Raw genomic sequence first — 27,510 nt, forward strand, 5'->3', positions numbered from 1 at the left:
TACCTCCTGCTATTGGCGCATCAGAAGAATTTACAAGATTGCGTAACAATTTGATTGGCCATATTATGATTGAAATTCCCTAGACACAAGTTGTGAAGTGTTCCAGAGACAGGGAGTCTACTCACTGTAACACAAGACCTCCTTAGGATTTTAAGACAATTGACAGCTCGATTTGCACTTTTTCTGACATCACATCTTTATTCCTCATTTTTTCTTCTAATTTGAATTCAAATTCTCAATCTACCCTGGTGGGATTTGAACTCATCTCCTCTAGGCTTTGGGTGCAGCAGCAGAATCAGTACAGACTTGTAATAAAAGATACTGTTCTATACAGCATGAAAGGAAGGTGCAAATTGGTTGCGCCATCTTTGTTGTAGCAGTGCACCAAGAATAGTTAACTGTCAATCATTATTCTCAGACCATGCAGGTTGATTCTGATTGGCCAAGGAGTTGCCATGGGATTGTAGCAAAGCATCAGTTATCTCTGTGAACCTGGGTTATGACAAAAGGTGAAATGTACGTGCAAATTCCTGTTGCCGACATACAACAGGGTCCTGTGTATTTATATGCGTAGCTTTTTGCATGTGTAAATGCATCAGACTGTGTGTGCCCAGCTGATGATGTCAAATTGGTTTCTAGTGTAGCTTGTAGCACCATCTAGGTTATTTACCAAATGATTTCCAATAGCTGAATCACACCTTTTGGTGGATATATTTTTCTGAGGCTTGCAGACACTGAGGCTGGTAAATAAGCTGGCAATGTTGAAAGAGCACATGGAGTTTCTTGCAATATGTAGCTTTTATATGCTGTTTGTGAAAGTGAAAAAACCCTTCACAATGGATGTGGAAATCTCATTTAGAACTGTTAGCAACAAGCCTAACAATCATTTGGCAATTCATGGTTATGCAAAGCCAGTCAGAGATAGAATGGAATATATTTACAGAACATTCTTCATATCCTTGGGATGTTCCAAAGTTCTTCATGACTGAAGACCTAAATATTGGCAATTATGTTGACCAATTTCAACACAGTAAGATCCTATAAGCATTTTATGAGGCAAGCACATCAGTGCTTGGAAGTTTTGTTGAGAGTGAGTGAGCAGAAGGAGGTATGGTAGAAAGGGGCCATGATTTTAATGTCACACTTTAACAGTGCAGCATTACAGCAGTACAAAACAGAGTGAGGTCAGCCTGGAAATCACTGTTCAAATCTTTCAACGCATCTTGAGCCCACAACACTATGAGTCAGAAGCAAGAATGGAACCCATGGAGTCAGAGTTTCCTCACAACACTCAGCCTCCTGACTGACACGTCCTGTCAATCTTGAGAGCTCCTGCCTTGAAAAATTGATTGAAAGTTTGAGCCGATACTCCCTAGAGTTCAGAAGAATGAGAAGAGATCTCACTGAAATATATAAATTTTCTGAGAAGTTTTGGCAGAGTAAACACTGAGAGAGGCTGGTTCCCTGGCTGGGGTTAGAGTGGGGGGTGGTTGCTAGTGGGGGGCTGAGTCCCTAAAGTATGGAAAGAGGCAATTTGGCTCAGAGCCTGCACTGACCCTCCAAAAAAGCATCACCCCCAGACATGGCCCCTTACCTATCCCCATAACCCCGCATTTACCATGGTTAATGCCATCTCTAAAGCCTATCCGTAAATTACAATGCACATGTCAGGAGTATGGTGAAATACTGCACATTTGCATGGATGGGTGGAGCTCCAACAATACTCAAGAAACTTGACACTGTCTGGGACAAAGAAGCCTGCTTGACTGGCAGTACATCCACAAACATTCACTTCCTCTACCTCAGTAACAGCAGTGTGTACTATCTACAAGATGCACTGCAGAAATTCACCAAAGAACCTCAGACAGCACCTTCCAAGCCTACAACCATCTGGAAGGATAAGGCTAGCAGATACATAGGAAGAACACCACCTTTAAGTTACCCTTTGAGTCACTCACCATCCTGGTTTGGAAATATATTGCCACTCCTTCACTGTTGCTGGGTCAAAATCCTGGAATTCCCTCCCTATTTGCATTGTGGGACTACCTACAGCAGATGGACTGCAGTGGTTCAAGAAGGCATCTTACCTTCACTTTCACAGGGGCAACTTGGGATGAGTAATAAATGCTGGCCAGCCAGTGATGCCCACATCCCACAAATACATTTTTTAAAAATAAAACTCCATCTAGCCTGCATATTCCTATACGTTATGCTGCAGTTTTCAGCATAACTTGCACATCTTTGATCTGTGGGAGAAAACTGGAGCACCTGGTAGAAACCCACACAACTACAAGGAAAATGTGCAATCTCCACACACACAGTCACCCAAGGTGGAATTACGCCTGGGTCTTGGAGCTATGACACACCAGTGCTAACCACTGAGCTACCTTGCCATCTGGCTTGAAATGCTCTCAGAGTAGGGGTCAGAACTTTTGGATTGAGATGAAAAATATCTTCTCTCTGAGATTTGTTGATGTTCAGAACTCTGTAGCCTAAAGAGCAGGGAATGCGCAATCATTGAATATATTCAAGGCCGAGACTGATAGAGCTTTTGTCAGAATATTGTGTTTTTTTTTTCTCATACAGGATGTGTGCATTGCTGGTGAGGCTGGCACCCTTAATTTCCCTTGAGCTAATTGGTTGAATTGCAGAGGGAAGGGGATTGAGATTTGTTGGATAGTGCAGGAACTTGAGACAGATCGGCGATGTGTGGAGATTGCCTGTTCTCCCCATGGCTGCGTGGGTTTCGTATGGGTGCTCCAGCTTCCTCCCACAGTCCAGGGACGTGCAGGCTGGATGGATTGGCCATTCTATATAGGGTGTTATGGAGATAGGATTGTGGGTTTTATGGGTGGAATGCTGTTCGGAGGATCATTGACAACTCGATGGGTTGAATGGCCTCTTTCCACACTGTGGGGTGCTATGATCGTACTGAGCAGTGGAGCAAGCTCAGGGGTTGTACAGTCTATTCTTGCTCCTATTTCTCATCTTCTTGTGTTCTTTCCTAGCCAATGTAAAGATGGACCCTGAAACAGCCAACGCGAGTCTGACGGTATCTCCAGACAGGCAGAGTGTGAAAGCTGGAGAGGCACAGAATGTCCCCGACAACCCAGAGCGGTTCGACTCTGTCCCGTACGTGCTGGGCTCAGAAGGTTTCACGAAGGGTGCCCATTACTGGGAGGTGAAGGTAGCTGACAAGTCCTACTGGGATGTGGGCGTCGCCAATGGATCAGTGCAGCGGAAGGGCATGCCTAACCTGTGTTCCGATGCTGGATTCTGGACAATCGGACAGGACGGTGAACCATATGGAATAAGTGATGCCGAACGCTCCAAAATCACTGTAACGACCAGGCCTGAAACAATTGGGGTGTTCTTGGAGATGGAGGCAAGAAGGGTGTCTTTTTACAATGCCGATGACATGTTCCATCTCTACACATTTCAAGGCAACTTCTCAGATAAAGTCTACCCGTTCTTTTGGCCTGGCTGGGACAAGTCACCCTTAACTATCTGTCCAGTCAAGAGCTAGTTAACTCTTGTATCATTGTACGTTAATGGGTTGGCCTGATCCAAGTTTTTTTGGCCAATGAGTGACTCATTAACACGTACTCTGGAAGGGTTTATACTTTTAAAGTACCTTTCAAATGGTCTGTAACTGTGAGCTTCATGGCAAAGCAATGACCAAGATCAGATGCACATTGGTCAGGAATATATAATATGGCCAGTTTCTATGGGAAACACACTGATCAGATTCTTTGATTGGTCATTAGTCCCACAAGTTTTGAAGTGGAGGCATCCAAAAAAGCTCATTCTCTGAGGATTTCTATGTCATAGTGAAACAAAATGACACAGAAAGAATCACCATGAGCTTCACAAGCCAAGGAACTCTCATCAGCTCGTATTTGTTTGATGTATGTGTCAGAAAGAAAACACCTGCACAGATGTTTCTTGCATCAATGCATCTAAAGTCAGTTTAAGTTGTTTGAAGATGGAAAATTACTACAATGATGGCTTTTTTGATAACTGAATGTTTACTATTGTAAAATAAGAGAGCGAAAACAAAATTATAATGTTACTCAGCTCACTACTAATGAGGACATATTGTCCCTAATGTGAGCAGAATACCATCCAGCCCATTCAGGAACAATAGGGCTGTTCTATATAAATCATGTTGCGCCACACATGCACTGCACTCAAAGGACTAACAGATGATTGCTTTTTCTATGTAATCCACTGAATTTTGTAATGTGTTATTTACAATACACTACTTACAATATCCATTCATGACTTGAATGAGGGAAACAAATGAATTGTGAATATTTGTGAATGGGATCACATCAAGTGGGAGTGCAAGTGTTGAGTACCTGGGATGGAAGCTCTGGTTAACATTGTTTCTTTTTATTTGTTCATGGGAAGTGGGCATCACTGGCTGGACCAGCATTTATTGCCCACCCCTGTTTGCCTAGAGGGCAGTTAAAAATAAACTACATTGCTGGGATATAGAATCACATGTAGGCCAGACCAGGTAAGGACAGCAGTCTCCTTCCTAAAGTGTGTAGGTGCCGGAGTTGGACTGGGATGGACAAGGCCAGAAGACACATGACACCAGGTTATAGTCTGATAGGTTTATTTGTAATCACAAGCTTTCGGAACACCGCTCCTTCATCACTTCACCTGATCGGGTTGGACTATAACCTGGTGTCATGTGACTTCTGACCTTGTCCTTCCCAAAGGGCATCAGTAAGGTAAGTGAGTTTCCTGACAATCGACAATGATTTCATGGTCATCATTAGACTCTTAATTCCCAATTTTCAGACTTCACCATCTGACGTGGCACCCCGTTATTAGAGCCAGATGTCTGGGTTCAAATCTCTCCTGCTCTGAAATGATGTCACAGCATGTCTGAACAGGCTAATTAAAAATAACTACAAAATAGTGTTGATAACTCAGCATCATCTTCTGTGGAGAGGACTATTGCAAAGTAGAAATTTAAAAACATCGATCACATCTGAATAAATGTGAAAGAGGAATCTTTTAAAGACCTTGTGATCTCAATTATTTAATCGATCAAGCAATCTGAGCATCACAGGCAAAGGCAGTATTTATTGCACATGCCTGACGGCCCTCGAGAAGATCAGTCATTATAGATAGATAGATTTGGAAAGTGAATAGAAAAGTTATGTGCCAACTTCAGCGCTGATTTTTTTTTTTGGGAGAGGTATTGACTGAATAGTAACTGCAAGGTTTGGTTCAATTGTACTGAATCAGAGCGTTATTAAGATTTTTGTAGGTTTTACCTGACATCTGGAATTATTGCAGTAAGTGTGTGACCACATCAGCGAGGGTACAGACGAGGTTTAAAACGAGTGTTGTAGAACTGGAGAATTTTAGTTATGGGAGAGGCTCGTTTGAAACAGAGGAAGCTGAAGAGATGCATAGTTTGAGGCGTATAAAATTGTGACGCCTAGGTAAACAGCATACACGCAGCAGAGAGGGCAGATACCAGAGGCCAGAGATCTAAAGTAATGGAAGGATATTACAGGAGAGTGTTTAATTCCGGCGGCTGAGGATCACGGGGTGAAAAGGGGTTTTAGCTTGTCTTTCTATGAATGCTGTCTGACCCGCGATAATGTCCAGCATTTTTTTTTTCAGCACGGTGTATTCAGAAACCCGGTTGTACTTTAACAAGGATAGATTCTCTGCAGAAGTAAGGATAGCGGTATTAAATGCTCCAGCAGCAGGTTCGAGTTTCTGATGGTAAGGCTTCTGCGATGTAGTTATACCTCAAATCCATTTTTAATTAAAAAAAACTTGTACAATTTAATGTGAACACTGGGCAGCAGCGGCCGTGCCCAGATACACCCCTACAATCATGCAAATCCACCTTCCGCCTGTGGAGTAACATTACAGGCAGGAAGGTTCCCGGGTTCCTGCAGCTCCCAGCTCATTCTGCCCAGTAAGTCCCTCTATACAGCTGAGCGTCTATTTGTTTCTTGTCTCCCTCTCCTTCTTTCTCTCAGCCCTATAGAGCTCCTTGTTGATCTGAGATAGTGAGAACTGCCGATGTTGGAGTCAGAGATAACACAGTGTGGAGCTGGAGGAACACAGCAGGCCAGGCAGCATCAGAGGAGCAGGAAAGCTGGCGTTTCGGGTCGGGGCCCTTCTTCAGAAATGGGGCAGGAGAAGGGAGCTCTGAAATAGAGAGAGGAGGGGTGGGGCTGGGGAAGGTAGGTGGGATAGTGATAGTGAGTGCAGGTAGGCAGTGTTGGGGATTGGTCAGTGAGGTGGGAGGAGCGGATAGGTGGGAGAGAAGACGGATAGGTCAAGGAGTGGGTTTATGAGAGGGAGGGTTGGTCATGGGATGAGGTCGGGGGTGGGGAGATTTTGAAGCTGGTAAAGTCCACATTGAGACCATTGGGTTGTAGGCTCCCGAGGCGGAATATGAGGTGCTGCTCCTCCAGTTTCCGGGTGGCGTCGTTGTGGGGGTGAGGGGGAAACGAGAAGACAGCGGAGGCAGTGAGGTGAGGAAGAGTGGATGGGTGGAAACTGGGTTAGGGTGTGATGGAGACAGCACGGTGGGATAGGGTGTAGAAAATGTCAAATGCTGGAGAGCGAACGGTGGGGAGAGAGGGGTGGAGGCGGCGGGGAGTGGCCAGAACGCAGGTGAGTGTGAAAAAGGGAAGACCACAAAGAAGGGAGGGGGGGTGGGGGGGAGGGGAACGGGGACAGGAATGGGGCAGACAGCAGGAGAGAAAGGAGGGGGGCAGAGTCGGAGGTGGGTTTGGGGCAGGGGAATAGACAGTTCACCTGGAGTGGATCGGCAGAGAGAGCGTGGGGAAAAGAAAAGGCAATGTGGATTAAGGAAGGACGAGTGACTGGAGGAGAGAGGAGACAGAGGGGAGAGAAATTCGGAGGGATTGGAGCGAGGAAGCCTGTGGAAACCTGTGGCATGTATTGTTGCAGTGAGACCCTTCAGACTGCCCTGGGCCTTTGATCAACTTCCCGGAGCAAACAACGGATTCATTGGCTTCCTGCTCGCTCGATCAGTGGGGGCCACTGAAATAATTCGGCTGATCTCAATTCTCATTTTCACTGCTGTCAGTTTGATGCTATCCCTATCTGGTTGTAGATCCTCCGATCATGTGAAAGTTCTGCCTAATTATCTCCCATGCTGCTTGAACCTCGAACAAAAAAAACACGACACAGCCCCCATTATCCAGAGAAGGCTTGCACTTTCTGCAATCACTCCTCTTGACTGAGAAGCATAGATCCACTCAACCTGTTAACTGCCTGTTTGCACATGCTGTCCAAAGTCTGTGTGTCCTCCCGCTAACACACTGCTCAGGTGTCCGACCACCTCGACATCTTCTGGTTCACAGCCTGAGATCCGTGCTCTCTTCTTCTGTTTATACTGACCCCCTCACTGTTAATAAACACAGTGTTGAGAACTTCACTCAGAGGAACCCACAGAGAGCAAAATGTGACAAAGCAGCAACAGCCGGCGATATGAGTATTTAATACGAGGCCTTGGGCCGTCTTTGTCCTTTCGGAGCAAGATTGATCAGCAGAATTATTACCAGAGTTTTACCAGAGTTGTTAATATCTATCATTGCTCTCCACGCTCAGTCCCTTTACACTTTCTGACAGGGCGCCCTCAGCTACTGAGTTCATCGTCATTCAGCCTGTAATTTATTAAACAGCCCATGTTATGAATTTGTCTTTGTACGAATACTTTAGAATTGATTTCAGTGCTCAGTATCCCAGCATTTCCCCCACACCCCAGCCCCGACAGCCTCGGTTTTATCCAAGAAATGTTGGATCCTCATCAGCAATTTCATTAAACTGCGTTTCAATAAAGATCGTGTCTCGTCTTTCTACAAACTTCCTCCTAAAATAATTCAAATACAAACAGTGAACTTTAGAGGAATAGGCCTCGGGAGAATTTCGAAAAGGATGGTGAAATGAGTAGAGTCAGGACAAGTGAGCCTGAACAGAGGGGTGTAAATGGTTACATTTTTGGAAAGCACGAGTCCCCGGTCACGTTGGCAGCGACTGACACACACCCACTGTATCAGGGACACACAGACAGACACTCACAACACGGAGCTGTTACTGGATCAGAATGGGCGGTCCTGCTCATAACCGATCCGTAAACGGTAAGGCTGCAAAAAAAAGTCAACATTTGCAGATTATGGGCGGCAGAGTATTAAATGTCATTTATTTATAGAACGATGCAAAGTCTTTAGGCTTTACAGTGCCGTGCTCACACTGGGTTATATGATAACATCATGCACATAATGTGTTATTTTGAGAGTATGAAACACACATTGGATAAAGAGTCATCGTCATAGAGTCATACAGCATGGAAGCAGACCCTTTGATTCAACTAGTGCACCCGATCATGTTCGCAAATTTAACTCGTCCCACTTGCCTGCGTTTTGTCCATAGCCCTCCAAACCTTCCCTATTCATGTACTTATTCAAATACCTTCTAAATGTTGTCTCTGTATCTGCATCCATCACTTCCTTTGGTAGTTCATTCCACACACGAACTACTCTCTATGTAAATAAGTTGCCCCTCCTGTCTTTTTTTTAAACTTTCTCCTCTCGCCTTAAAAATATGCCCGCTGGTTTTGAACTTCCCAACCTCGGGAAAAGACCCTTGCTATTCACCATATCTATACCCCTCACGATTTTATAAACCTCCATAAGGTCACCCCTCAACCTTCTACATTCCAGTGAAAAAAGTCTCAGCTTATCCAGCCTATATTTATATTTCAAACCTAATATTGAGAACATTTAAGACTGAGATAGATAGGTTCTTGATTATCAAGGGGATCAAGGGTTACGGGAAGAAAGTGGTAGAATGGGGTTGAGGAATTTATCAGCCATGGTTGAATGGTGGAGCAGACTCGATGGGCCGAATGGCCTAATTTCTGCTCCTATGTCTTATGGTCTAACATTCTTGGCAACATCCTGGTAAATCTTTTATGAACCCTTCCCAGTTTAATAATATCCTTCTTGTAGCAGGGCGACCAGAATCGTGCACAGAGGCCTCAAATACTGTAGACAACAATCACTTATATTTATATATCACCTTTAACTGAATCGAAAAATGCCAGGGCACTGTACGGGAGTTTTATAAAACAAAATCCAGCAGCCAGGCCCATTCGGAGCTAGAAGGTCATGAGGACAAAAGCCCGGTCAAAGAGATATGCTTGAAGGGAGTAGGGAGAAAGAGAAGTCGAGATACTGAGGGGCGAAGGGATCGGGGTCGGGAAGGCAACCTAGAGGTTGGGACCCAGGCAACCAGAAGACAGAGTCACCAGTGAACGACTCAAATCAAGGCTGCTTCCAGAGAGCAGAGTTACAGGAGTGCAGATATCTCGGAGGGTTTTGCGCTGGAGCAAATGTAGCAAATGTATCGAGCAGTGAGGTCAAAGGATTTCAAAGTAAGCTGGAGAATATCAAAATCCAGATTCTCCTTCACCAGGAGTCCAGGTAGGTCACTGAATACGGGGAGCGGAGGGGTTTGGTGCTGGGTGTATGGGACACGTGTGAGTTTTTCACCAGTTTGACAGCGGGTGAAATGCGGGAGACTTAGCCGGAATGTGATGGAACCATCTAGATTGAGATTTTTTTGAAGAAAAGGCATGCTCTGCAGTGGGCTTGTTTTGACTTGATGGGCCGAATAGCTCCATTTTGTGCCATAAACGTTTGTCTGATTCAATATTCTAAGAGAAAACCAAACTTGGGGATCACGCAAAGAATGACAACCCAAGTATAAAGCTCACAATATTTTTTTTTTCCCAGGAAGATACCGGAATTCTGGGATTTCACAAACAGCGGGCGATTGCGGAAATTCGATGAAAAAAAGGTGACATCCTCCTAAATGCACAAAATATTTAATTTTGTTTCTGCTTTTCACTAAAGGTGCAGCCAAGCAATTCAGTCATACAGTCCCTACCTATTATCCATCAGAAACATTCTTCACTTTTTGTGGTCTGAGGAAGGGTCATTGGATCCGAAACATTATCTCTGATTTCTCTCCACAGATACTGCCAGACCTGCCGAGCTTTTCCATCAATTTCTGTCTTCATCTTTTGCGCTCTTTTCACGAACGTTTCCTTCCTGCCGTTCTAGGGCTCTGTCAGCAGGTGGCAGCCGCGTATCGTGGAAGAACGAGAGACCATCACCTCAGCCCATCCCAGAAACAAACTGCACCCACAGTGAATTAGGGAAATGGAACAGCTAATATGCACAAAGTACGATCTTGAAAAGTACAAACAGAAAATAAAATGATTCGTTGGTTAATATTTCTTGGAAGGTTCTGGTTGTCTGAAAATTGTTGGTCTCGACACCGGGAGAATCTGAAACCTCCGGCCCCTTCGGCCCATCGAGCCTGCACTGACCTATCTACACTCATTCCACTTTCCAGAATTTGACCCATAGCCCTGAATTTTATGACAGTTCAAGAACTCATCCAAGGACTTTTTTTTATAGGTTGTGAGGTTTCCCTCCGCAAACCGTTCCAAGCAATGCATTACAGACCCTCTGAGGGAAAAAGATCTTTCTCAAAATCCCCTCTAAACCTCCTGCCATTCATCTTAAAATTATACCTCTCGGTATTGACCCTTCTACCCTTCGACTAATGGGAACAGCTCCTCTCTGTCCATCCTGCCCACACCCTTTTTATAGTCCTCAGTCAGGTCTCCTCTCGTCCTTGTCTGCTCTATCCAGCTTCTCTTCATAACTAAACTGCTCCATCCCGTGCATGTGGGCTGCACCTCCTCCAATGCAACAGCGAACTTCCACTAAATTGACCCGCAATATATTCTCTCACCTTCAGAAATATCATCCCACTTCTTTGCTCCATCACTTCGTGCAACTCTGAGAGTTTCCCTCAATAGAATTTAAATTCTGCTGAATCTCGCGAAGGTTTTCCTCCATTGATTCCAGAATCCTTTTCTCTTCTCTGAGATCTTGGAATAAACGCTGCTCTTTCTCAGTGAGAATCTGGTGCATTTTAGTGAACTCGGATGTGATGTGAGTCTGCAGACTGCTCGCCTGTTCCTACCAAATGAAAGTGAAACATCATTAATATCCCGCGATAAAGGGAACAAAACTACCCGAGGCCCCAGGAAAATCAGCACAGGGAGACCTCACCCTCGCTTCGGAAAATCTTTCATTTTCCTTCTTTTGTTTGCACTTCACAAAACAGTCATTTCTTCTCTGAAAGATTTTGAAGAAGATTCCAAAAGATCAGGAGAGTCAGTCACAGAAGGAAAGGGTTTATTAAAACTAGCGGAAGAACAACTCAAGCGAACCTCTTGTTTATTGTCCTCGTGGATCTCAACAGCTTCATTGATCAGCAGAAGACGCCGAGCCTGCGGTCAGTGAAACAAAATCAAATTGCTAGACAATCTCAGCTGGCCTGGAAGCACGTGTGGAGAAAGAAACAAAGTTACCTCTGAGTTCTGAAGAAGGGGCACCGGAATTGAAAAGTTCCTTCTCAGCAGGACCCGTCTTGTCAATGTCGCAAAACAATTTCAGGTTCTCCTGATAGTTCTCGCGCTTCACTTCCTTGTCTTTCCCGCTGCCTGAGAGGAGGAAGAGGTAGCCAGCGCTGAGGCACAGCAACTGACCCAAACTCCACCTGAACAGAGTCAATTGAGGAGGAGGAACAAAGGGCGGCGGGGTTGGAGGGTGGGAAGGGGGTGCGGTGTGGTGGGAAGAGCGGATACCAGTGAGGAACAACCGCGAAAGGAAAACGTGTCGGGCCCCCACGGTCCCACAACGAAATGGAAACAGGCAGTTGCATGATGGGCACACCAGCAGCTCCTCTGACGATGAAAGAGGGATGGACACCAACAGAAAAGGGGGTACAGTACCACGGACAGAAGAGGAGGAGCGCCCCCCCCCCCCCCGCCCCCGTCCCCGTCCCCGTCCCCGTCTCCCGCACCCCCACCCCAACCCGGAAACGCCAGACATTCCGAGCCCGCCCCGGTGAAGCCCAAACAACCCGGAGCAGGGACTCTCCGAATCAGGAGCAGAGCACGACAGTCCCTCTGTTCGACTCAGAACTGGATCCTCCTGGCTTCATTCCGGCCCAATGACACCGGATCAGGGCAATCCCCCCAGGGAGGAAAAGGGCGGCTACCTCGGGGCACAGAGTGTCCATCAGTTCGCCCACATCACCGGGACGCAGGAAGTCCCCCAATGGCAAGACCGTGGGTGAGTGCATATTGGGTCTACAGGTAATTGCATAAAACTCTTAAAATGAAACTCTTTAAAATTGCCAGTTTTAACGTACGTAGCGTTAACTCTACTACGTGATGTATTTCCATGTTGGTTTACCAGGCTAACGTTAAAACGGACCTCTTGTTCCGGCAGGAATAACGGCACTTCAGCAGCTACAAAATGTGTTGGAGCTTATGGGCTCACAGGCCTCCGATCTGGCTGGGGGGAAATTATAACTGTTCTTCCAGCCTGGTCAATCTGCTGTGAAGAGTTAAGTTCACCATCTCGGAAGCTAAGGAGGTGGTGGGCGGGCGCTCCCCTGAGACTAATTACCGTGTAAGTCCCGGTGGTACAGAGTGAGCAGCTGGCCCTCCTGCAGCAGCTCCTACTGCTGCTGGTAACATCCAGGCCGGTCATTCTGGCCGGACACTTCAACTTCATCATCGATGCAGATGGACCATCCAGAGGGGCTGACAGTGAACAGGAGCCTGATGGAAACAGTTAAAGTTGCCAAGTTGGACGACGTCTTCAGTCCCCCCCTGCAGATGGAGCGCACCATAGATATAACCAGCTGCGCCAAATGGGTCTATCCGCTCAGTGATAGATTTCCTATGTGCGTCCCACACGTTCTCAGTCAGATCCACCGTCAGATCAAGCCTGTTGTCTTCTCTGACCACTGCCTCCTGCTGGCCGGTTGTCACCTACAGGATAACCAGCGGGCCAGCAAGGGAACGCGGAAGCTGAATGTGAAACCGTTGACCCGAGAAAACATTGAGGAGTTGAAAAGGGATTACACAGGTTGGAGAGCCGTGAAGCCCCTATTTCAATCTCCATCGGACTGGTAGGAAGCAGTCAAGGGGAATATCCTTGAAGGTGTTCAGAAGAGAGAGATGGTGGAAACTGCCCAAACTCCAGAATGTTGAGGTGCTGGTGTTGGACTGGGGTGAACAAAGTCAGAAGTCTCAACACACCAGGTTATAGCCAGTCCTGAAGAAAGGTAATACCCGAAACATTGACTTCTCCTTTCCTCCAACTGCTGCCTGGCCTGCTGTTTTCTTCCAACCTCCTGCTTGTCTACCTATAGTTCAACAGATCTATTCGAAATCACAAGCTTTCAAAGCGATGCCACTTCATCAGGTGAAGTCAGGACAGAGCGGTGGACGTCTACCTCATCAGCCTGAACCAGGAGAAGGATATTAATAGGATATCTCACACCTACATCTGGGACCTACTCCCCAAAATGGGATTTGGGAAGGAATTCACAACTGGATTCTGCTGCACCAACGTCATTAGTGCAGTCTCAATCAATGGTGGGACTCAGAAATCTTCCCGATCAGATCCGGATTTTGGTAGCGCTGTCAGCTCTCTCCTGCCTTGTTTGTGTGTTGTATAGAGCCTTTTGCCGAATCCATCAGGAAGATTGCGAGCCTGAGAGGGGTGACTTGCAGGTCAAAGCCTCCCCAAACATGGATGGCATCATGGTTATCTGCTCAGATTCGCTGTCGTACGCAGACTCATGAGCGTCTGTGATCAGTTTGAACTCACCTCTGGAGCCAAGGTAAATTGCAACAGCAAGGCCACATTCTTTGGAAACTGGGCTGACTGAACCTTTGTTCCCTTCACCGTCAGGACAGCTTACCTGAAGGTGCAGAGAATGTGGTTTGCAGGGGTTGGAACATGCACAAAACCTTGGAAGGCGTGCATCACCAAGGTTAAAAAGAAACTGGTCTTTGAGAGCACAGCTCCCTCTCCATTGCCAGTAAAAACCTAACATCAGGTTTGAGGTACTCTCTGTTGTTGTATGTGGCACAGGTCCAGCCCACTCCTAGAACCTGCACCTTTGAAGTCATCCAAGCCATCTTCCACTTCATCTGGAGGTCTAAGATTGACTGTGTCCACAGGAACACTGTGTACAAAACTCTGGATAAGTGGGGTTGGTCGGGTGTGTAGGTGGGAAGAATGTACCTGACATTGCCCTCATTCTGATTGTGAAGTTCTAACTGTTCCTGGTATTGAGAAGGATGGGACTTGCCTGAGTGCTGCAGAACACTCCAAGTAGTTGGACCGTTCCATCTATCCTTCCTAAAGAAATTTGAAGAGAAACACCTTTGACCACCAGGAAATGGTCAGCACCAACATCCTCGAACCCCTGAGGGTTGCATTGTTCCCAGAACAGACTTCAGAAACATTTGCAGAATGCCTCATCACCATAACTTTCCACCAAGCACCAAAACATCGCTTGGCTGGTGGTGAGAAGGGCTCTATCTGTGAGATCCTTCATGTACGCCTGGTCAGACTGTACAACTACACGCTGCCCTCGAAGCGGCTGCAAGGGGATGGTGGTCAGTGTGGAAAGGCTGCCACACAGAACCTTCTGGAATGTGCCAATGCAAAGGAAGTCTGGCGAAAAATGCACGGGTTTTTGTTGAGATTCTTCCCAAGCAGCTCTGCGATGCCGGACTCTGTGCTCTACGGCTTGTTCCAGGGTGATCCTAATAAGTTAAATCCCAGAAATCAATTTGGTAAACCTTTGTGGCATTCCCTCTATATCAAGAACATCCTTTCTTAGGTAAGGAGACAAAACTACACACAATACTCCAGGGTGTGGTATCATCAATATCCTGTCTAATGGCAACAAGATAGCTTTTAGCTAGTATTTTCAAATCTTACTGCCTGCTGCACCTGCCTACTTTCAACAGGGTGGCACAGTGGTTCAGTGGTTAGCACTGCTGCCTCACAGCGCCAGGGACCTGGGTTTGATTCCACCCTTGGGCGACTGTTTGTGTGGAGTTTGCACGTTCTTCCCGTGTCTGCGTGGGTTTCCTTCCACAGTCCAAAGAAGTGCTGGCTAGGTGGATTGGCCATGCTAAATGGCCCGTTATGCTCAGGGATGTGTAGATTAGTTTGGTTATAGGGGAATGGGTCTGGGCGGGGTGCTCCAGGGGTCGGCGGGGACTTGTTGGGCCAAAGGGTTTGCTTCCACACTGTAGGGATTCTATGATCTATGAGCAAATGGTGCAAGAAGAACATGTCCCTCTCTACATTTACAGCCATTCAAATAATAATCAGCCTTCCAAAATTTGCTGCATAAGGGCACAATCCATATTATACTACATCTGCCACGCATTTCCACACCCTCTCAATCTGTCCAAATCACACTGCAACATCTTCGCTTTGTCACACCACACCCAACCACCAGCTTTGCGTCATCTGAAAATGTGGAGTTATTGCATGTAGTTCCCTCATCTAAATCATATGCTGTGAATAGTTGGGGTCCCAGAAATGTTCTCCGTGGGACATAGACACTGTCTGCTATTCAGGAATAGACATTTTTTTTTCCTACTGCTTGTTTCCTGCCTGCAAACAAGTTTCTATCCATCTCAATATACTAATCCCCAGTCCTAGGCGCTTTAATGTTAGACAATAATCTCTTCTGTGGGACTTCGTCAAAAATGTACTGAATGTCCAGATAAACCACCTCCACTGATCAACTCTATTAGTTACATCCTCAAAGAATTCCAGTAGATTTCTCAAGCATGAATTCCCTTTAAGAAAAAAATCTCCATGCTTACTGCCTAATTCTGGAACAGATTTCTCACTGTTTGCTATAACATTCTTGATAAGGGACTCTGGCATCTTCCCCACTACCCACATCAGACTTAATTTCCTGTTTTCTCCCTGCCTTCCTTTTTAAATAGTGGGGTTACATTAGCTCCCTTCCAACATGTAGGGAATGTTCCAGAGTCTGAAGGATCCTGAAAGGAGACCACCGATGCATCCAATATTTCTAGGATCACTTCCCCTTGCACTCTGGGATGTAGACTATCAGACCCTGGGGATTTCATCAGACGTCAATCCCATCAGTTTCTCAAAAAATATTTCTCTAATAGTACAAACTTCAGTTCCTATGCTGCACCCGGCAGGAAGATCTCTGATAGACTTGCACTGCTCAGGGTTACAATCACTTCTGTGTCAGACAGGGGAGTGGAGACCTGCATCATCTGCACAGAATATCACACACCAACATGATGTATATGCTAACCCAAATGGGATTTAGAAGCGTTGGTGGGGGTGGCTTTGAAATTGGATCCAAATGTCCTGCACAAGCATCAGTGTCACTGTTTTAATTGCTTGGTGGAAATTGGAAATCTTTCCAAACATGCCTGAAATCAGCCAGGTCAGCATTCTCTACCCCATTTTGCTAAAGTAAATCAAGGAAAAAGTACGTTGGGAATGAGACCAAGTTGACCAAATGATTGTCTTCTCAATATGAGCTATCAGGTGTTTGCGATCTGTTTTAGATAGGCCAGAGCATGTACCCAAATAACAAAGGAGATAGTAGCCATGTTTCAAGCCATGAAGTATGAATGTGAGAGTAAGGTTGCCTCTTCATTTTAGGTCAAGAACCGATCATTAAGTGTTTTGCTGTACCTGGAGCAGGTCTGGTTCAGACCTCATTCCTGAACTCTGGCAGTCATCCGAAAAATTGTTTGCATTGCCTGGACATCAAAAATGAACCCTGATGATAGAAACACAACATACAGATCTCTTCACATTTAGATACCTCAGACTGTGACCCTTCAACAACCGTGACATCCAAGATCCTTTTGTGTAAGACAGTTATTTCTTATACTCTTCAATATGGCTGTGAAATTGGACAATATGTGGGCACCACCACAAGGCCTTGGAGAAGAACCATCAATGTTGTTTGAGACAGATTCTCTGCATCAACTGGGAAGACTGGCATACTAACATCAGTGTTCTTGAAGCAGTCAATAGCACCAGCATCGAGGTCATGATCATCCAAAAGCAATTCCTATGTGCTTAGGATGAATGCGTTTTCTGCACTAAAGCATATCTTCCTCACTCAACTCAAGGAAGGCCCTCAAATCAGACAAGGTCAAAGGAAGAATTTCAAAGGCTCCCTGAAGGCATTCCTCAAGACATGCAACATAGAGGTCAATGTGTAGGAGACTCTCAGTCAGAAGAAACTGACATTAGGAACCCTCCTGTAGAAAAGGAAAGAATTCTTTGAGAGCACTTGATGGCAAGAAGAAGGATCGAAAAACAACAGGAGAAAGGAATGCTTGTGATCTCAAGGTTATGGACCAGTTCCACCTCCTGGAAACACCTACCAGATGTGTGGTCAGACAGGTGGCCCTAGGATCAGGCTCATCAGCCACACAAGAACCCACAGAACCCATGACAAGTGACACACAATTTCTTAGATGGACACTCATACTCATTGGCAAATGATTGCCAATGACAACAGATGTAGGGTCGCTGAGAAAAACAACGTATACAATGCTACTCCTATCCTGATGACAACTTTGTGTTCGGCTGCATTAGTGCATGAACACCAGGTGTCACTGTGGTCTGCCTGAAACCTATTGCTCTTCCAATTCAAGGAATTGTCTTTGACTGAGTTTTGCAAACTGGCACATTCCAAGGCCCAGGACGATATGCTAAAGTTCTGCCATCCTTGTGTTGCAGAGATGAGTCTGGTCACATTGATATGGAACTCTCCACTCAGTGGAATGATGTTGTACCACCGATCTCTCAAGAGATAAGTATAGAGAAATATTCCTGTGACCACATTCCATTGGACAATGGTCCATACAGAACTTTCTCAAGGCTTTGGAAGAGAACGAGATGGTGGGGATATGTCAGAATGCTTCATCTCCAGAACTTTCAAACGATCACCAATACATAAATTTACTGTGGATGAGCAGGACCCTTCCAATGGCATCGTTCCTGCTTGCACAGACTATCACCTTACACTCTCCAACCACGATATCATTGTCATGAAGAAGAGTCCATTGAGCACTTTCTTCTACAGTGTGCCTTTACAAAAAAAGGTCTAGCCAGTGTGTCATCCCTAGCAGCTGCTTAACACCAGACTCAGTGTTGTAGTTAGAATGGTGTCAGGATTGGGGCTAGGAGGATGTTCCAGGGCTACAGAGCAAATTAAACAACTTCAGCTGGTGGAGTATCATCTCAGTTAAAGGACATTCAATTTGATCTGTGCTAGTCTGTCTTTCATTGCAAGGAATAGTCCTCAACCAAGTATTGCAGATGACTAACATTCTAAGGTCCAGGACTATGTGCTGAAAGATCCACTAAATTCTTTCACTTCCAGAAATCCCACAAACCCTTACTTTGTTACTCTGTCACTTACGCAATCTGATTGATTCCCCTTACTCTTCACCCACCCTTGACCCTTATATAATTCCTCACACCCCTGACACTCACTGTCCACTCGCTCACTCATTCCTCTCATTCTCAAAATATCATGTGTTTCTCTCCTCATTATTCTCTCCGCCAGCTCAGCCATTCCTTCCTCTTCACTCAAACCTTCCTTTTACTTACCTCTCACTCACCCAACCTCCCTGCCTCAATCCTTCACTCAGTCTCCTGAACTCTAAACCTCAACTGTCCCTTTATTTTTGTTGTCCTCCTGTCTTCAACCTCTCAGTCTATGCTATCACTCGCTCTTCCCTCCCCATCTCAAACAGTCCCCTCCCCTCACAGAACCTCCACACCCTCTTCCACATCCTCACTCGGATTCCACTTATTCCATCTTCCAACACATCTCCTATCTCTTCACTCTCCCGTTCCTGGCGCTGAAGTAAAAAAACCTCCCCTCATTTTCTCCCACTCTCTGTCATGCTCCCCTCCTCCTTCACTAACCCTGCTGTACAATTGCAACATCACTCTACCCCTCCCTCAATCTCCCAACTCCCTTGCTGCCCATCACTCCTGCCTTCACAAGCTATCCCTCTTTGCACCAAACCACATCACCTCTCTTTTCCTTTCCTCTTGCACTCACCCAACTTTCACTTGCTCCCTTCATCTAGTTATTGAGCCACCCACCCCCCAACCCGAGAGTCAATTCGAAGAGTATGTAAGCACGGGAGTTTAAAAGGGAGGAGAAAGTCGGGGCTCGGGAATTGAAGCAATCTGTGGAGTTGTGGAACCTAGAGGAAATGGGAGCGATACTAAATGAATATTTATCTTCAGTATTTATATTGCCGTTCTTTCACTGTCGCTGGGTCATAATCCTGGAATTCCTTCCTTAATCGCATTGTAGGTCAACCCACAGCAGGTAGACTGCAGCGGTTCAAGAAGGCAGCCCACCACCACCTTCCTAAGGGCAATGGCAACAAATGCTGGCCAGCCAGCGACCCCTATATCCCACAAATGAATTTTAAAAAATCAGTATACTTATTGGCGAAATAATCCTTCAGTCACCAGAATCTAATTGTCTGTTTTATTAAGTGTTTCTCAAACGGTCTCTGTATGCAACCTGTTTGTACTGTGTCTACATTTATAGAATGATAACTTATATTGTGGTACATGTTAAATTTCGAAAATAGTTTCTTCAACTAACAAAATTCGAAATTTATATGAAAAGATGGAAAGTTCCTCCAAAAGAAACATTTAAGCATGAAATCCAAGAATCAGAACACAAATTTGTTGTTTGTTTTATTAGCAAATTTCCCCAGAAGTTTCCTGGATAGAGATATTCAACTCGTCCAAGTTCAGTGCCTTTTCCCCTGCAGCCACCTGCAATTTAATTTTACATTCAAAAGTTCAACCGATTCCATTTTAAAAGTAGGCATCAGAATCTTAGAGTATTGTAAATGTTTCAGCTTGCTCAATGGGCCAGTGAGACCAACCTCGGTGGGTGGAAAATGTCAGGATAATCATGGCGATGGTAGGGTAAAATTGTTGAGTATTAACTCCAGAAACCCAATGTGGGTTTGTTAAAAGTAATTTATGTTAAATGAACTTGATTGAGCGTTTTTTTAAGGAAGAGACAAATAGAATCGATAGAAAAATGTATTTATTGTCTTTCAAAGTATCTTTGACAAAAGTGTCACATAAAACATTTACAATGAAAAGTGAAGCCCAAGGAATAACAAGGAAAGTGAGAAGAGGATTATGAATTTGGCAGGGAGACCATTTTTCAGATGCATTGAGTGTTAAAGCAGTGTTCCATTAAGGTTACTTCCAGGATCACTGCTTTCAGGTACAAATTAATGACTGGATGTGAATATATGGGTCACAATTTAAAGAAAAACACATCTTGAGAATTACACAGATATACTGTCGAGACACCGCAAAGTGAGGTTTGGAAGGACTTTATTGGAGAAATGTGATCAATATTCTGTATTTCAAAACGTTAATAGTAATTTTACAGGATGTATGTAGAGACAGATAATAATTCCTCCTACAGACGGTATACACAGTGGTACAGCAGATTCAGAGCAGGAAATGTCGACCTCATAGAATAGGTTCTAAAATGCTGTGAAGATACCCAGTGTTCAGACCTTATGGCAGACAGAGTCCATGAGGGGAGATCAAAGGGGATGACCTTATCAGCACAAACCCAAATGATTTGTCAGGAAGAAGTCAGGACAGAGCGTCAGCATGGACACTCTGGGCTGAACTGCTTCTTTCATCTGCTCTGACTCATCTAGCTTCAGTGGCTTTCTGGTTTTTGATATATTCATGACTGATCTTCATCTCAATTCCAATTACTCACCCAAACTCCAATTCACTGCACCCTACATCAATCCAAACTATAACCCATAAGGGCAGCAGAAGGTCATTGTGCACATTGAAACCAACGGCATAGGAAGAGAAAAGGACAAGGTAGAATAAAAGAAATTAGGCAGGAGCCTATAAAGCAAGTCCTCAAGGGTAGTAATATCTGGATTACTCCCGGCACCATGTGCTAGTCAGAGTAGAAATAGGAAGGTAGAGCAGATGAATGCCTGGCTGAGGAGCTGGTGCAAGGTAGAAGGATACGCGTTTTTGGATCATTGGAATCTCTTCTGAGTTAGAACGAACCTGTATAAGAAGTACAGGTTGCACTTGAATTGGAAAGGGACTAGTATACTGGCGAGGAGATTTGCTAGTGCCGCCCAGGATGATTTAACTCGTATGGGGGATGGGGAGGGGGCCCAGAGAGGTAGTGCGAAAAGGGATCAGTCTGAGGATGTGCAGTTAGGAAAATGAGCAAGTCAAATAGTCAAGGCAGGCAGGAGCAAAGCAGTGAATGAAATAGGACTGATTAATTAAGCTACATTTATTTCAATGCTAGAGGCCTGACAGGTAAGGCAGATGAACTCAGGGTGTGTTTGAGAACGTGGGACTGGGATATCATAGTCATCACAGAGATGTGGCTCAGGTGTAGACAGGACCGGCAGCTTAATGTTCCAGGGTGCAGATGCTATAGGAGGAAAGGAGGTGGTGGTGGTGGGGAGGGGGTGGGGGTGGTTTGAAGAAAGGGTGGGGGCGTTGGGAGGGAGGAAGGGGAATGGCGCTTTTGGTTAGGGATGACATTATGACTGTACTTGGAAAGGATATTCCAGCGCATATGTCCAGTGAAGTTATTTGGGTGGAACTGAGCAATAAGAAACAGATGATCATCTTATTGGGATTATACAATAGGGCTCCTAATCATCAGCAGAAAATTGGGAAACAAATTTGTAAGGAGATCTCAGTTATCTGTAAGAATAATAGGCATGTATTGGCAACGGATTTTAACATGCCAAACTGGGACTGCCATAGTGTTAAGGGCTTGGATAGAGTGGAATTTGTTAAGTATGTAGAAAAAAATTTTCTTATTCAAGAGGATGTGCCTAGTAGAGAAGGGTCAAAACTTTATGTTCTCTTAGGAATTAAGGCCGGGCAAGTGACTGAGGTGTCAATAGGGGAGCACGTTGGGGTCAATGATTATAATTCTTTCAGTATTAAAATAGTTTTGGAAAGGGTTAGGCATGATCTTAAATGTTAAATTTCTAAATTGGAAAGAGGCCAATTTTGATGGTAATAGGGAAGAACTTTCAAAAGTTGATTGGGCGTGCATATTCGCCAGTAAAGTAATGAATGGAAAGTGGGAATTCTTAAAAAATGCGATAATGAGACCAGGAGACAGTATGTTCTTGTTAGTGCAAGGGCAAGGCTGGTAAATGTAGGGAATGCTGGATGACGAGAGAAATTGAGGCTCTAGCCAAGAAAAAGGAAGCATAACTCAGGTATAGGCAGCAGAGATCGAGTAAATCTCTAGTAGAGGATAAAGGCAATAGGAGTATACTCAAGAGGGATATCAGAAGGCAAGAAGGGAATGTGAGATAGCTTTGGTGGACAGGTTTAAGGAGAATCTAAAGGGACAGATTAGCGGAGCATTTGCCCTCTGTACACTCCAATCAATACCACCTTCTGGTTGCCAACCATTTTAACTCCCTCCTTCCACTCCTTTTATGACATGTCCATCCTGGGCCTCCTCTGCTGTCACAATGAGGCCACACGAAAATTGGAGAAACAGCACCTTATATTCCGCCTCAGGAGGTTACAGCCCGATGGCCTCAAAATAGAATTCATTAGTTTCAAAATCTCCCCAACCCTAGCCTCATCCCATGTCCAGCCCTCTTTCTCATTCCCGCCTCCTTGACCTGACAGCCTATTTATCTTCCTTCTCACTTATCCGCGCCCCCCTTCCAGCTGACGTATCTCTACAGCCCCATACCTGCATCAACCTATCACCATACCACCCACCTTCTCCCTATATTTATTTCTGAGCTCCCTTCAGCCTATCCAGTCTTAATGAAGGGTCCAGACCCGAAACGTCGACTTTCCTGTTCCTCTGATGCTGCCTGAACTGCAGTGTTCCTCCAGCTCTACATTTTGTCCACTCTGACTTCCAGCATCTGCAGTCCTCACTTTCTCCTGAACAAGTGATTTTGGGAGCTAAAAGTAGGAGAGAATGGGCGAGCGATATGAAAGCCATTCAAATAATATGATAATAGGCCCAGGAGTAGGTGAAAATCGATGACTGTGCTAAAATCAATCCATGTCATAACAGGACCTTGTCTGGGATGTGTAAAAACACGGAACGGTGGAATCGGACTCTAAAGTTATTGAAATCGATATCGAGGTCCAGGTGCCGCAGCATCCCCAAATGGAAAATGAGGTGCTGTTCTTCAAGCTTGCGCTGAGGGGCGCTGGAACATTCCAGCAAGCCGAAGGCAGAAATGTTGGCCAGGGTACACGGTGCTGTGTTGAAGTGCAGGCAACTGGAAGCTCAGGGTCATTTATTACTGACAGAACGTAGGTGTTCTGCAAAGCAGTCACCCAGTCTGCGTTTCGTCTCGTCATGAAGAGGGGACCACACTGTGAACAGCGAATACAGTAAAAATAGTTTTCACAGTTGTCGATATTGAGATCAGTTTGCTGCTTGCTTGTCCATTTCATGAATCTGTAAATATCACTTGGTAATGATGCTTCCCTCGACACTGGTGCACTGTCAATGGCACAGCAAAAGATAACATTGTAAAGTTGGATTTGTGGCTTTCTGTCTCAGCATCTAAGTAATAAATCAACAGAGTGATGGAAACATTGTAAACACGAAACAAATGCTCTTAATTCGAAGATAGAATGATGGCAGTACTAAGAGGAAGTAAGCTTTAAATAAATGTACGTGACAGAACAGAATAATGTGGGTTTTGGGTGAAGGACACAGGGGACCACAGGTGAGGAGGTTAGAAGATCAAAGACTGATAACAAATACTAACAGTGTCTCATGTCGCTCCGCCAATTTCCCAGCCAGGACAATCATTTTCCTTCCATCCAACGCGCTCCACATAGTCGCTGCTTAAAATCCATTATATTCTCCAAGGGAACTGCTCCCTTTGGCAGCGGGTTCCACATTCTCATCACACTCTGGAATGAAATCCCTCCGAATATCGGAATGAAAATCCCGTTCTAAGGCAGTTTATGACCAGCTGATTTTCTTTCTGAGCCAGAGTCAGTGGGAACGATCCATTGAACGCTTAATAACTCAGTGACGAGATATTATAGGTTTATTTCCTGGTTATAATCGCCACTTTAAAGGGTCATTTATCAGGCGACAGTAACAACGGTTATGATTCGCATACGTGTTTTTATAGGAAGAAGCTTACTGCATGTTGGAAAAAGTATGAGATTTTATGAAACGGTTCTTTAATATTGTAATCAATGACAAGATGCCTGTAAATGATACAACTTGGTTCGCAGGCTGGAAGTGATCACTGACCTGATTTCATAGATCATAGAATCCCCAGAATGTGGAAACAGGCCCTCCGGCCCAACAAGTCCACACCGACACACAGAGCATCCCATCCAGACCCTTCGCTCTAATCTACATATCCCGGAACACTAGGGCAACTTAGCATAGCCAACCCACCTAGCCTGCACGTCTTTGGATTGTGAGAGAAAAGCGGAGGAATCCCACGCAGGCACAGGGAGAATGCAATCTTCAGACAGACAGTCGCCCGAGGGTGGAAACGAACCCAGGTCCTTGGCGCTGTGAGGCAGCAGCGCTAACCACTGAGCCACAGTATTTGGGCAGTTTGTGTGACTGTGACCTTCCCACTGACCCTGAGAGAGACACTGCCCACGTTTCCAGGGAAGGACCATCCCTGTCCGTGCATGGCCCTTGACCAACCCGACGCAGACAGAGTTCAATTATGGATTTTTTCCCCTTACTTTCTGTAACACTAACTCGCACCATAACCTGAATAAAGAGAACAGCAACATATTCGAACCCAGAATAAGAGCAGATTTAATGTAATTTAATGTCCCGAGGTATTTCTCAGGAGCATTAGAAAGGGGAAAAGAAGTTACACCGAGATATTATCCCAGGCGATTGTCACAGGTTTTAGCGCATCTTCAAGGAAGAAAGAGAAATAGAGAGATGGAGAGTTTCAGGGAGGGAGCTCCAGAGCTGAGGGTCTCGGCAGCTGAAGGCCCAACCTCCAATGGGGAGAGAGACGAAAATAAGATGTTCAAGAAGCCGGAAGTAGAGGAGCAGGATTCTCGGAAGGTGTGTGGCCCATGTATTACACAGTTGGACGTGAAGCTTTTAGATGTTTGTATGTGTTCCACAAGCTCTGTTTATAACACAGCAAGTGCATGGGGAAAATGTTTGTCATCTCCAGTTCTGGTCTAATATTGTAATTACCCTTCCCCCAATTTAGCTCTTTCACCCAAGGAGCGGTCTGCCATGTTCATTAACCTGGCCCTTCCTGTTCTTCCCATTAGATTTACTTTACTTAATCTTCGACCTTCTCCTGAACCACTCCACCTGGTAACCTAAAGCTCTGTTTCTCACCACCCTGCTACACTGGTTTAAACCGTCCATAGAGGTAAGAGCAAAGGTCCCTGCAAGGATATTGGTCCAGTCCAGTTTAGGTGCAACCCATCGCTCTTGCACAGCTCCCAAATGCCCTGGAAGAGATACCAAGAGTTCAGATATCTGACACCCTCCCTCCAATACCAGCTCTTCAGCCAATCACGGTTGTTATCTTCCTATTTCTGGCCTCAATATCATGTGACAAAGGGAGTAATTATGAGATTGCAACCCTTGAGGGCCGGCTCTTCAACTTCCGACTTGACTCTCTAAATGCCTTTTGTAGAAAGTCATCATTCTTTTTGCCCGTGCTGCTAGTAACAATATGAACCCCAATATCTGGCTGCTCAGGCTCCTGCTTCAGAATATCCTGTGTATGCTCAAGGACGTTTTTTTAATCTTTATTCATTCACGGAATGAGGGTGTCACTGGCTAGGCAGCATTTATTGCCCATCCCTAATTGCCCAGAGGGCAGTTAAGAGTCAACCACATTGCTGTGGGTCTGGAGTCACATGTAGGCCAGACCAGGTAAAGATGTCAGTTTCCTTCCATAAAGGACATCCTTGATGCTGGCACCAGAAAGCAACACTCCACCCTGGCGTCACAATCGCTACTACAGGAATACCTATCGGTGCCCCTGACTATAGCGACTCCAATCTCTATTGCTTGCCTATGCTTTGACCCTGAAAGGCTCTCTGATTTCTCTCGTATTGCAAGAGGAGCACTCTGGGGTGCCAAGTTATCCTGCCATTGTGATCATTATGAACTACAAACAATAAACTTGGAAGCAATTACATAATCATACCCACTGTTCATAAAAATCAGGTTTCTCACCCTCGTTCTTTATTCCTAATATAATACTCACCACCCTGTCTCCCTCTAGATGCTGCTCACTCTCTCTCCACCTACTTGCTGTCCACTCATTCTCTCACGACTCACTCTCTCCCAGAATCATCATCTCTGTTCCATCTCCTCCAAAGTTTTCTTTCATCTCGTCCCCACTCACTCTACTGCTTACTCTCGAGACCTGTTTCCTGAGCAGCCAATCCCACGTCACTTTCTCAGTAGTAACGCCACCTCTGGATTCCAGTTCACTGCCGCTCCTGCCACCACTCTGACTTCCTCAATCCAGGCTCCACTCCTCAGGTATTTATCCAAAAGCTCTTGCCACTTTTCTAGAGGATGAAAATGGATGTGTTACAAGGACTCCTACAAGAAATTCCACACAGACATCAAAGTGTGGAAAACTCATTCAGAACAAACCGACTTGTCGGAACATCTTGTATGGAGTGACATAAGTCTTGGAGAACACCCTTCCAGCAGGTGGACACATGGAAAAGCAACCATTGATCTCAAGGCCAGGGACCAGTTTCACATCTCAGAAACATCCACCAGCTGTGTGGTCAGAGATCCAGCTCCAGGATCGGGTTTATCAGCCATACAAGGACCCAGAGATCCCATGACAGTGACATGTAATGTCCTTCATGGATAATCATACTCATTAGCGAGTGATTACCGATGAGGACCAATGTCATGCCACTAAGGGCAACAACATACACAATGTTATTGTCATCCTGATCACAACTTTGGTGTGCAGCTGCATCAACATACAAACACTGGGGGTCACTCTGGTCTGCCCCAATCTGTCTGTCTTTCAGTGCAATTATTTATCCTTGACCGAATATTGCAGACTTAGACATTTGCAATGTCGAGGACAATTTGCTGAGAGATACGCTGAAGTTTGGGGCACATGCTGTTAAAGCACATTGGGAAAAGACCCCAGTACAAGCTCCTTCAGCCATTAAACACGGAATTGTAATAATCCACTCGAGGTGTACGTTTAATGTGCAATAGGATATGTAAATAGTGCCTAATTATAAGTTAGCTCTGTTGCAGATTATTGGAAGAAACCAGAGCAATTTTTTTTTTGCACTTTACTTCGCTTCAAATGTGAACAGTTCTGTTTATGGCATAAGTGTGCTGGCTTCAGGGCAGATGTTAGCTTTCTTCTGAGCTGAATTCCAGCTATCTTTAGGCTTCATGTGTTCTCTGCATTTGATATTTCTTTTTATTGAGATTGTATTTTCCACTGAACCC

The 27,510-nt window shown here is 45.2% G+C and overlaps 2 protein-coding genes and 1 long non-coding RNA gene across 3 annotated transcripts in view; all 3 read left to right on the top strand.

Annotated features, from left to right (window-relative positions):
* Positions 1-5,031, top strand: part of LOC109919029 — a 63,583-nt gene extending 58,552 nt beyond the window's left edge. The window contains exon 28 of the mRNA XM_048616671.1: positions 3,009-5,031. Coding sequence (XP_048472628.1) covers positions 3,009-3,526 — 518 coding nt within the window. The 3' untranslated portion in view covers positions 3,527-5,031. The remainder of the gene's footprint in view (positions 1-3,008) is intronic.
* A 3,042-nt stretch (positions 5,032-8,073) lies between these two features.
* LOC125486960 lies at positions 8,074-10,312 on the top strand. The gene is made up of 2 exons (XR_007265529.1): positions 8,074-8,153; positions 10,140-10,312. It is a non-coding gene; the product is annotated as an uncharacterized LOC125486960 (long non-coding RNA).
* Positions 10,313-12,682: 2,370 nt separating this feature from the next.
* Positions 12,683-27,510, top strand: part of LOC109925350 (E3 ubiquitin-protein ligase TRIM39-like) — a 35,606-nt gene continuing 20,778 nt past the window's right edge. Inside the window, 3 exon segments of the mRNA XM_048616672.1 lie at positions 12,683-13,034; positions 24,881-25,107; positions 26,456-26,559. Of these exon segments, the coding sequence (XP_048472629.1) occupies positions 12,683-13,034; positions 24,881-25,107; positions 26,456-26,559 (683 nt within the window).

Source organism: Rhincodon typus, chromosome 35 (assembly GCF_021869965.1).
Source record: "Rhincodon typus isolate 14 chromosome 35, sRhiTyp1.1, whole genome shotgun sequence".
NCBI classification, from domain to species: Eukaryota; Metazoa; Chordata; class Chondrichthyes; order Orectolobiformes; family Rhincodontidae; genus Rhincodon; species Rhincodon typus.